The sequence below is a fragment of the Ictalurus furcatus genome, chromosome 24 (assembly GCF_023375685.1).
Source record: "Ictalurus furcatus strain D&B chromosome 24, Billie_1.0, whole genome shotgun sequence".
Taxonomy (NCBI): Eukaryota; Metazoa; Chordata; class Actinopteri; order Siluriformes; family Ictaluridae; genus Ictalurus; species Ictalurus furcatus.
In genome coordinates, this window is record NC_071278.1 from 9,760,505 (window position 1) to 9,772,355 (window position 11,851).

An 11,851-nucleotide genomic window follows, 5' to 3' on the forward strand; every position below is an offset into this window, starting at 1 on the left:
CCTCGGACTTTTCTTTTGACAAGCCGCGATGTTGGCGGCCATTACTCCTCCACTGTTCTGTTGATTGTTTTCACGTTTGTGTGTCTCACTCTGCATTTATCCAGTAGAGCAGGCGGTAGAAAGAACAAAGACCAAAACTGGTAAGAGAAGCAGAAATATATACATATAAATGACAACTGTGTTTATGTTCAAGGTGATGTTGAGCATTTTTGCGGTGTTTGTTTCTTTTCATTGGCAGTAGGTGATGTTAATTTCAGCTAGCATAGCTTGTCTGTACATGTGCATTTGCATAGAGTGGACGTTAGCTTGTTAACTAGCTGCTTGGAAAACTACTAGCTGCGTAGGCTAGGAGGGGAAAAAACAAACAAACGTCCTGTTGTAACAGAGAAATATTATTTTAAAAATGTATTTTTTTTGTCGTGTTTATTTGTTGTGGTTGTTTAAAGGCGACTAGCTTTAGCTTGACTTTTGGTTTGCAAGCTTCTGAAGCTTCATATGATTGCGAAAGCTGTGGTTGTGCTTGTTCTCATTTCTTTCATTAGGTCTTCTTCTTTCTTTTACTTTCCTTTACTTCCTTTACTTCCTTTACTTCTCTTATTCGGAATCGAGGAAAGGAAGCAAGGACGTGACGGACTCGAGCATAAGCCTATTTGTCCTTGCTGACTGTTGGGTCACTTTAAAGCGACTTCCTGACCTGATGCCCAGGTGTATAAACTGTAAAATAGATCTGCATGCACGCCAACACTGAATGAACCCCTCAATTAAAACATTACACGTGTTCATCACAGGCTTAAATCTTGATGTTTTAGTCTGCATCACTGAATTCTCATATTTTTAAAGCAAGCTAAGGACTTCCTTTGTACCCACTGTTTATTAAACACGATTAAGATGATTAGTTTTGTGGTTTTTATATTCTTATCTCATGATTTATTTAGGAGTGGAGTGTTTATACTAGCACACGCTGTAATAATAAAGACCGCTGCGTAGAAAACACTGTGTATCCTCGATCTAGCTGCGTCCAGGTCCTCAGAGTGCGTTTCAAAAGTCCTTAACGGTGGCAGACTTTGAGCGGTTTCTCAGTCATGGGTTGAACAATGTTGGACATTTTTTCATCCTAAATTCTTTGATAACTGCAACGACTGTTAAGTGTTTGCTGGATCAAGCAGGGGGAAACTTTTATCTAGATATTCTTCTTTTCTCCTGGTAGAATGTTTGTGTCGGTCATGATGTAGACCCACTGAAAGGCCTTGGTAGAATGTTTCCGTGTGTGTGTGTTTTATTATATAATTTATTTATTTTTACTTGTTTTAATATAGTAATTTACTGTATGGTCTTTCTCTTATTCTTCTTACAGGACGTGACCAGAGATACTTGCATAAGTGTGATGTTAAACTAACAGGTCTGCCTGTGATCCTGTTATTAGGAAGGGCTCAGCAGTGCCTGGGAGCCCAGGGAGCCACTGTCTGAGTCCCTTGGGGTCGACGCCAAGAAACCACTGACTATGAACGCCACAAAGGGAGGCCTGATCATTTTCACGGCCAACTCCAACCCATCCAGCAGAGAGCTGGGTAAAAGGATCGCCGAGTAGGTTGCTATTACAGTAACTTGCGTTACGTGTGGCTTTACATTGTTCTCTGGTTGTGTAACTTGTGTGGGCTTGTGTATTGTGTAATGGCAGTCAGGCTTGAATAGTTGAATTGACGGCATATTGACCGTGATGGTAATGCGAATTCCCAGAGCGGCCTCTCTTGGGGATTATAACCCCAACTTGACAAAAAGTTCCATGTCAAAGTGAATGCAAAATTGTTGCTTGAGCAGTGTACCAAAAAATATAAGCAGGGTTGTACTTTTTATGCGATGCTGAAAAGCTTTTAGCATTATTTGTAAGGAAATCAACTGTTTTGTCACTTGGGGGGGTGAACAGTAATACAGAAAGTTTTGGGACTTAAAAAAAAAAAATTACGTTATTTATTTATTTGAATGTGCAGACTCTATCCATTCTTACTTTTACTGACATTCCCTCTGGTTCCTGTTACTTAATGTATACTCAGTTCATTCAAGTGTACCAAATGGTAGAAGTGTGAATATCGACACATCTGTTTTTCTACATAATTTTTATTTTATTTTTTTAATGTGAAGCTTAAAATCAGACTGGAAATTCGGCCGTTCTTGCATGTGTGCAGTGTATGCAATATGTAAAATCAAGTCAGCTTTACCATGGAAACTGGCGGGGTGTGTTTCCGTTTGGGCGTGTTTCCAATTTTCATAGTCATCCAATGTTTTTCCTGCCGAGTCTAGAAGTATAGGCACTCCTCTATCTTTTTCCATTTTCTAATGATGTATTTCTGTGGAACTGTAGAAACAATATGGTCTTCAAAACAAGTGTGTGTGTGTGTGTATATAATGTGTGTATATATAAAAAGCCATAATTATACTTCTGTCTAAGTAATCTCACAAAAAGATCAAAAGATTGAAAGATCCCCACCCCACCAAAAAAAAAAAAACTACAGTGTGATGAATTTCTTGGTATTCAGTTTTCTGTGTGTGTGGGTTTTTTTTTTTTTTTTTTTTTTTTTTTTTTTTTTAAATTTATTTATTTTTAAACATAATCCACACCATCATTGGTTTAAAGCATCTGACAATGTTGTCATTGTACTTCACAGAAGCTTGGCACCTTCGACTTCCCATCAGCTCTCTTTCTGCTCAAATTTGAAAGTGTTTTGTAAGACTTCCTGTCTCTTATGGTTATGCAAGGTTTCCACTTTTCATACTACGTTCCCTTTTGCTTTGCCCACCTGCAGAAAATGGTTTCTTGACTGCACCATGCCCTTCCTAATGCACACAAGATTTGACTGTTCAGCAGATGCAGTCAGTTTCTTCACACTTTGTTGTTTTTGTTTGGTTAATCATGCCATCTTGAAAATCTATGGTAGAAAGTGATCATTTTCTGTCTGTTAGTGTGAGTTCAGAATCCTGCTCAAAGCAGTGTGGTATTTATAATTACCATTTAACACACCCATATATAGTAGTTAAAGTCCACTGATAACTTGGGCTTGGACTTGAGCCTGGTCTCAAGATGTTTTGTGGAGCTATAGTCTCAGACTTATTGGCATTTGTACTTGGACTGGTCTCAGCCTTGGGCATTGGTTTCGCTGTATAAATGTGTTGACGAGAAGTAACTTTATCTTTTAGAAAAAAAAAATAGCAACTGATGAATCCAACTAGTGTAAGTAAAGCCTTGGCCTCTAAAACATTTAAATGGTTTCCGGACTCGATCTTGACTCGGACTGCTTTTCATTTGGGCTCGATCTTGACATGTCCTTTACCCCCTTAAGACTCTGTTTTGACTCAATCTTAGCTACTGTCGCGTCCAAGACAAGGACTAGCTATGTTTCCATCTAAGTGGCCAGTGTAACTTGTGCTAAAAATTGGAATATCGCATAAAACATTTGTAAATAAAGCACAGTTTCCATCCACTGTGTTCAAGAGAACAAAATCGTTACTTCCGGGGAAACCGGCGCAAAGTCGTCCATCCAAACAAATCTCTCGCTCTCCACCATATTTCTTATTTTTATTTTTTACTTTTTTGAGCCAATTATCCAATCACATATGTTGAGCCGAGGTCACGTGACCTCTTTGATATACATAGATAAATTTCCTTCATAGTGTATATGCATGTCGTATCGATTAAAAAAAATAAATGAAGTATCCACCTCAATTGAGTACATACATTTTTTTAATCGTATCTGGTGTTTCCATCCAGCCTTTCTTTAATGCGATATCCCAAAATTTGCATAAAACTATGTGGATGAAAACCTAGCTATTGGTGGTCTTGACTATAGCCCTACAGACAACACTTGTATTCAATAGGGTTCTTAACCATATTAACCGCCATATTGGAAATTTCTGCAATTTTCTAATTTAAATGCAGTAAATGTGGATATATCGAGTGATATGGACTTTCCTGACCTTTCATTTTCCGCTTTACATCGCCGCAGGGTGGAATGCAAAATAGCTGAGTGCATTGGTTTTAAATGTGTTGCATGAAATTGTCTGAAACAAATTGGAATTTTTAGGGTTTTTTTTAGTTTTTTAAATCCGCACATTGTTTTTCATGAGAACAGTACACTATAACATTTTACACAACCTGTATATGTGTTCTTTGTCACTATAGAGAAGTGAGGTGGTGTAGTTTGGGTGTATCCACTGAATTTTTGTATTTTAATGTGGCATGGATATTTGGAGATGTGTCTCCATAAGGGAATCGAAGTCAGTGGAAAATTAGGTTCTATTTCACCCCTCCTTACGGCCATGGCACCTGAATAGTAAGACCTTCGAGAAGTACCGCTGACATGCAGCCATCTTTCACTTTCTTCTCCTTCCTGCTTCGTTGATTGCCTTCTGACATATCTTGAGCTCTGACGTGTGAAATTCCTTTCAAGTGAAGTGCTACAGAACTCTCCAGCTTTGAGTTGGTTTTCCCTCTTCAGCCTTTCTAACCGTATTAGCGATCATTCTCAATTCACGTCCATTATTTTAAAACATGAAAATTGCTAGGTTTTTGGGGGGTTTTTTTTCTCCTTAGTAACGGCGCACACCTCTCGTTCTGCCCATCATGCAAGGTTTTCTTTCGCCTCCATCTGTTCGGCGTCTTTCACATCTCCATTCTGTGGCTGGCCACCGAATGCGTGCCGCTAACATGGGTCGAGTGGTTCTGCTTTGCCATATCGCATGCAGTCACCTCTGAGCTGGACTCCGCTGATGTGTGTACAGGGGCTCGAGTCAAGTGTTCTTCCATTCTACCCTCATTCTCCCCACTGGGTTTCTGGACCTTTCCTCAGCATTATACTATTCTTTTGTGTGAATGAAAATTCGCATTTATTTACGATGCTAACCACCCGGTCACACCACCTGACCTCTGGCGGACATTACAGTGTCTCCGTACGTAGGGGACTGTGTTTTCCAGCACCACATCGGTTGTGTCTTCGTCAGCGGATGTTCGTGGACATCCACTTCTTCTCGGTCAGTCCGCAACACTTCCAGTCTTTTTGAATTTAAGTTTGTCAGCAGTGTGTGTGTGTGTGTGTGTGTGTGTGTGTGTGTGTGTGTGTGATGTGCTTGTCATGTTTCCTGTTCAAGACCTTCACAACCTTGTGACAGCTTCCAGATCCAGCCATGAGAGTGATTTCAATACGTTCTTCTTTTGTCAAAGGTGTTCTTAAAGGCTGTCTGGGGAAAAAGAAACACAAATATATGTATACTTGGTTTATATATAAGTATGAACAATTTTGGAAGACATTTTACTACAGTGTGTTAATTTTCCCCCTATGTATGGAAAATTTTGGGACACCTTGTATTGCACTTGCCAGTCCTATTCAACCAGGTATCTACTGCATGTATGTGTGGTACTGGCTCCGGGCTGAGAATGCTAGGAACGTTGCTTGAGTTTTTCCGAAGTCAGCCAACCCAGCGAAAACCGTGTGACAAGGTTCCAAGGAAAGATGGCCATGTGTCCTCTTTGAGCATCCCTGCCTTCTGTGCACATAAGGCATCTAGGTGCTTCTTACCATCCTCAGCGGTTATCTGGGGTTCGTAAAACCGTTTACGCGGGTAACTAGCATTAAAATCGGGTTAACTAATGGATGAAAAGAAACTAAGAAGATTTTTGCACCTCCATTGATGTTATATTGTGTTGGCTTTGTGATTTTTCCTTTTTCTTTTTTTCCTTCTGTTTCATCCTGTTTATTTGTTTTGTCTCTGCTTCTGTACAGACGGTTGGGTGTGGAGCTTGGCAAGGTGCAGGTCTATCAGGAGGCAAACAGAGGTGAGACGGCACAGAATATTCCATATGACAATCGGTAAAATTAAGTAGAACTGCATATCAGATAGGCGATTAATGTGATCGTAAATCTGCTTTCACATCTACAATTTACTCCTGTGCATGTCAGTATTTTTATTAAAAAAATTTTTTTTTTACGTGGTAGTATTCTGAGCCTGGTTGATGGCACAAGTGCTCATTCGATTCTGGCAAGTGCAGAGAAGCAAACTGGGTTGCTGGGGTACTGTAAAACTGGCACAGTTTGTTTTGACACAAAGCTGTGTGTATTGGAATGAATTCATTTTTATACAGCTTACAAGGATGGAATAGTTTTCTTGATACTTTTTCTATGATGTAAAAAGTCTACAAGCCTCTGTTGAAATGGCAGGTTTTTGTGAAGTAAAAGAACGACACTAAGATAAATCATGTCCAATTTTTTCTCTGTGAAATTGTGAAAAATACAAATAAAGTGAAAGGCAATCAAACTTTTATAGGGGGTAAAAATAAAAAACAACTTAACATGGTTGCATAAGTGTGCACACCCCTACTAAACTAACACTTTTTTGAAGCACCGTTTGATTTTATTCCACAACTCGGTCTTTTTGGGTAAGTGTCTCTCAGTGTGGTACATCTTGACTTGGCAATATCTTCCCACTCTTGCAAAAACATTCTAGATCCATTAAATTAGTAAGGGCATCTCCTGTGCACAGCCCGCTTCAGGTCACTCCACAGATTTTTAGTCGGATTCAGGTCTGGGCTCTGGCTAGGTCATTCAAAATCACGTGCTGAAAAGTGAAACTCACACACCTGAAGGTTTTGCGCTGAAATCGACTGGTATTTGTAGCTATTCATGATTCCCTCCTCCTTGATAAAAGCCCCAGTTCTGGCCGAAGAAAAGCAGCCTTAAAGTGTGATGCTGCCACCACCATGCTTCACCGTGAGTATGGTGGTGTTTTGGGTGAAGCGCCTTTTAAACAAACCTTTTGGGATTATGGAATTATTATACCTTTTTGGAATTGGTCTCTTTAGACCATAACACATTTCTCTTAACATTGCCTAAAATGTTTCTCATTGTTTTTCACTTAATTTTTAATACGTTGGAATTTCACATTGAGGGTGGAAAACGTTCTGTCATGATTTATCTTGGTTTCATTTTTTTTCCATCATAAAAACTTGCCAGTTTTAACAGGGGTGTGTAGACTTTTTATTATTATTATTTTTAAATATCCACTGTATTTATGTTTAGATATTGATTGCATAACAGTGAGTCTAGCACAGCAGAACAGCAGAACTGAAAAATAATAGATTTTGTTTCACGGCAGAGACGCGGGTTCAAATCCAAGAGTCTGTTCGTGGTAAAGATGTCTTCATCATCCAGACTGTATCCAAGTAAGAAACCTGTCCTATTTATTTATTTATCTATCTATCTATCTATCTATTTTTTTAAAATTATTTTTTTTAATAAAAAAAGATGAGCAAGAAGCCTCATTAGCATGTACAAGATTATTAAAACTTATTCTCAGTTGCACAGTTAAAGGAATTTCGGACTTTCCTTATTGCAAAAGAATGATGAATGCATTGCGTACTATAGGGTAAAAGGTGGCAGCAGTATTAAGCCCAAAGTATACTTTTGTTTTTTTACGCGTGCGCTAGCATGTGCGCAGTCGTACGCGTAGCCCTTCAAAGTATACTCCATTGGACATGTACGCGTACACAGGAGGTCGACGCATGTGCGTTACGGTGACTTGCGCTACCTCTCTTGGCCTACAAGAGTCAGTACAGAGCAGTAAAATCGGTCTTCTGGTGTGAAGGAAGACAACGAAGAAGAATCACAGCAACACACAAAACAATGCTAGGGCAATCTCTCGCCACGATTAGCACCCGTATACAAATCCTTATACACTTTAAGGCTAGAATTATACGAATACTCTCTGTTCAGTCTCTCCCTTTTTTTTTTCTTCAACTACCTTGAGAATAAACGGCCCTGGGTCACTGTTGCCACCTTGTGGAACAATAGTGCAAAAGAATTAAACGCGCATGTATGGTTGGAAAAATCTGGCAGTGCTCTGTTGATGACAAAATTTGCATCATGCGTTCTGTACAGTGAAAAGTGAAGTATACTTTGAACTTCATTGTTTTATATAAAAGTTTTTTTTTTTCTCTCTCTCCATGTTTTCCTCACAGGGATGTTAATACGACCATCATGGAGCTGCTTATTATGGTGTACGCTTGTAGGACCTCCTGTGCACGGAACATTATCGGAGTCATTCCCTACTTCCCTTACAGTAAACAGTGCAAAATGAGGAAACGAGGCTCCATAGTCTCCAAACTCCTGGCCTCCATGATGTGCAAAGCAGGTAAAGCTCCTGGATTTCACTGTGGTTCGTTACTTTACTGTATCCCACGGTGTATCTTAGCCAGGGGTGGCACCACTACTCCAAAAGTGGTCGGGCAAAATTTGATGCGTTTAATGATAGCAAGCCTTACTTACTTTATTTGAAAAATGTCCTCCGGGGAATGTTCCTGTAATATATATGGTATATTTATATTTTATACATGTCACTTAAAATATTGAAACATTGGCGATGACACACATTGTGATACAACATATGATTATTATTAAGTGCCAAAGCGTGGGTAACGGTTTATCGCTCATAGGAGATCCCCTTTAGGAGAAATGAAACTCCTCCGCAGCTGAACTGGAAGTTTTGATTGGTTTTTCAACTCGATCATGTCTGTCTGTCTGTCTGTTTGTTATTGCCTAAAGTGCTGGGTCCCCACCCAAGTAGTTTGAAAAGTGCTGCGTCAAATGCCAGTTTGCCCCCGTTGCTTCGGCGGCCCTGATCTTAGCTGACACGCATTGCAATGCGACATTAGTAATTTTTCAGTATGATTGATTGCCTTGTTTTTCTGACCAGGTTTGACTCATCTCATCACTATGGATTTGCACCAAAAGGAAATCCAAGGCTTCTTTAACATTCCAGTAGACAACCTGCGAGCATCTCCGTTTCTGCTGCAGTACATTCAGGAAGAGGTGTGTAGACCAGTAGCCTGAGCATCAACAGCACACACTGTTCTTGCTGCTGATGTTCGGTCCTGTAATGACTAGATATAGCGACACTCGCAGGACTTAAAGGTTATTCATTTCTTACTTTATGTCTAAAATTCATGGCCAGATGGCAACTTCGGTGGTTATTTAGACTGCTACTTTGCCCGTCCTTCTGATTATGCCTCTTTTTGTCTCACCTGCAGATCCCTGACTATAGAAACGCAGTAATTGTGGCTAAATCTCCAGCATCAGCTAAAAGGTAATTTAGCAGCTTGTATGAATAAGTGGCTTTAGCTCAGTGCAGAAACGAGTCATGTCAGAAATGCTCAATGATGGATATGTAGTATACCCTGTTCTCTGTAGGGCGCAGTCGTTTGCGGAAAGGCTTCGGCTGGGCATCGCCGTGATCCACGGCGAGGCGCAGGATGCCGAGTCCGATCTTGTGGACGGACGACACTCTCCACCTACCGTCAAAAACATCGGAGCTATTCATCCGAGCCTGGAGATACCTTGTAAGCACTTGCGTGCACCACTCCATGTTCTTTCTAATCTGCACATGTTTTCCCACTTGAATTGTACTAATGATTATTACTGCATGGTTATTAATGTCAATTATTTTATCAAACAGTACTCATCCCAAAAGAAAAGCCTCCAATAACTGTCGTGGGAGACGTGGGAGGTCGGATCGCTATCATCGTGGTGAGATTTAAGATGGTCTAAAAGCATTCGATTCTATTTTTAAACCCGTTTTGGTAATTCGCCAACACATTTAAGACCCTTTACTGCCTGATGCAACATACGGTCTCATGTTTCTCATCATTTGTAGGATGATATTATCGATGATGTGGACAGTTTCCTGGCAGCAGCTGAGACGCTGAAGGAGCGAGGTGCTTATAAAATCTTTGTCATGGCCACTCACGGAATCCTGTCCTCTGATGCACCACGTCTGATCGAGGAGTCTGCGATCGATGAGGTCTGTAGTCAGACGTAATTACCTAAACATAAAAACTAGCTCAGCTGCAAGAATTGTAAAGGTTTTTTTTGTTCCTCCCCCCTAAAGATCTATTTATACTTGCTGTTACATTTGACATTTTTACATTTTATGGCATTTGGCAGACGCCCTTATCCAGAGTGACTTACGTTTATCTTATTTATACAACTGAGCAATTGAAGGTTAAGGGCCCAACAGTGGTAGCTTGGCAGTGCTGGGGCTTGAACTCCTGACCTTCTGATCAGTAAACCAGAGCCTTTAACCACTGAGCCACCACTGTTAACTTTATGTACCCAAGATGGCCACTGTATCCGTACTATTGTACAATACTATAACTTGTGTACCATTCTAAACAGTTACTGAGTACTAAATACTAATAGTTTTGAATTTTAAAAACCTCTTAAACCCACCGAACGAGAACTTCTGAATTTTCAAGATTAGTAAATATGTATGAATGTCCAGTGAAGGTTTATTCAAATTTGAGACTTGGATAATGACAGCAGGAAGTTGAAAGAGTAAAGAGAAACGGAGCTTGTCACAGTCTGTGCTGTGCGTGAAATCGTCAAACGTCACAGTTTCGACTTGGAAACAAGATGGACCGAGATGTTTTGGCTCTGACGGTGCCATCTAGTGGACGCTGCTTTTAATCCTCCAGACGTACATAAGATGTACAACCGAGTCTGTGAACAGTGCTGCTCAAAGTATATCTTCACGTGAATAGTCTCTGCTCTCTAATTGTTTGACTCTCACTCCCGGTACAGGTGGTCGTCACAAACACCATTCCACATGAGATCCAGAAACTGCAGTGTCCCAAGATCAAGACGGTCGACATCAGCATGATCCTGTCTGAAGCAATTCGTCGCATTCACAACGGAGAGTCGATGTCGTATCTGTTTCGTAACATAGGCATGGATGATTGACAGCTTTGTCACCTTCGGTTTCATCACTGCCAGTTGTGTAATGTGCACAAAGTCTTTTTTTTTTTTTTTTTCTTCCCTTCTTTTTTCCACATTCCACGTTCCTGTGGCCAAAACAATTTTTTTTTCTTTACATTTAAAATGTGCTCAAAGGCCATGACACTTTTTTTTTTTTTTTTTTTTTTGTACAACACATTTTCTATTTATTTTTATTGTTTTGCTCATATCCCGTTCACTTACTAATTACTGCAGTGTGGTTTTCAGATAAGTTTGAAAGAGGGTGAGTTCTGTGAAATACCCTTCACAGCTATTTGTTTTGATTGCTGGTTTGTAATAATTTAAGAACGGAAAAAAAAAAAACACTGGCTGTTTTTTTTTTGTTTGTTTGTTTGTTTGGTTTTCTTTTCTTCATTGTTCGTTAAATTGAATACCAGTTTGTACTTTGTGTGCTACCATTGAACTGATACTGATTAGAATGGTTAATCAGGGGTAAAGTGCTTTGTTGTGTCAGAGAATAAATGACAGTCATATTTATTTATACTCTCGGAAGACTGGAAGACTTCTTTCAAATGGCCAACGATAACAAATTCATAACACAACGATCATCTATTAGCACTACGCCATATAATTGTACCAGTCATTGCCTCATGACTTGTGTAATCACTGTGCTACTAGATAATTAAACGTCTCATTTATTCGGCAAGTTCTCGGAAGCACTGTTGCTCAAGTGATTTTAATTTTTTTAACCGACATTTAACGTGCAAAATTGGAATTGTTAAATTGTTGCTTGAACTAGATGTAGATTATTAAGTAGGAATATTTTTCATGCTAAAATGTTGAACTTCAGCATATGAAAGCTCGTTTGCTTTTATTAGTTAGGGGTCCATACCAGCGATCTTGCTTCAAAATATTTCAAATTATCCTTAACTAAAGTTTTCCTTAACTTTGACTTTTCCAGTCAGTCCGTTGCAGGGCATTTTGTTTTTGTATTAATACTTCAGGCTCTCACACTTCCTCACAGTATGTGATGATGATGATTATGATGATGATGATGATATAATAAATTAATATAAATT

The 11,851-nt window shown here is 39.5% G+C and overlaps 1 protein-coding gene across 3 annotated transcripts; it reads left to right on the plus strand.

Moving 5' to 3' along the window:
• Positions 1-50: 50 nt before the first annotated feature.
• prpsap2 (phosphoribosyl pyrophosphate synthetase-associated protein 2) lies at positions 51-11,851 on the plus strand. 3 transcript variants are annotated; one of them, XM_053612804.1, is made up of 11 exons: positions 51-140; positions 1,424-1,584; positions 5,772-5,824; positions 7,141-7,207; positions 8,003-8,175; positions 8,737-8,852; positions 9,071-9,126; positions 9,231-9,379; positions 9,496-9,566; positions 9,694-9,840; positions 10,620-11,851. In XM_053612804.1, the coding sequence occupies exons 2-11, from the start codon at positions 1,502-1,504 to the stop codon at positions 10,776-10,778; spliced, it is 1,074 nt and encodes a 357-aa protein (XP_053468779.1). In that variant the 5' UTR covers positions 51-140; positions 1,424-1,501; the 3' UTR covers positions 10,779-11,851. The 3 variants fall into 3 exon arrangements, with proteins under 3 accessions (XP_053468779.1, XP_053468781.1, XP_053468780.1); XM_053612805.1 differs by having other exon boundaries at positions 69-140; positions 1,355-1,584; XM_053612806.1 differs by lacking the exon at positions 1,424-1,584 and having other exon boundaries at positions 66-140.

Coding starts and splice junctions, on each gene's coding strand:
- prpsap2 (XM_053612804.1), top strand. CDS start 1,502: ATGAACGCCACAAAGGGAGGCCTGATCATTTTCACGGCCAACTCCAAC. Junction 8,853..9,070: donor TGCAGTACATTCAGGAAGAG/GTGTGTAGACCA, acceptor TCTCACCTGCAG/ATCCCTGACTATAGAAACGC. Junction 9,380..9,495: donor TCCGAGCCTGGAGATACCTT/GTAAGCACTTGC, acceptor TTTATCAAACAG/TACTCATCCCAAAAGAAAAG.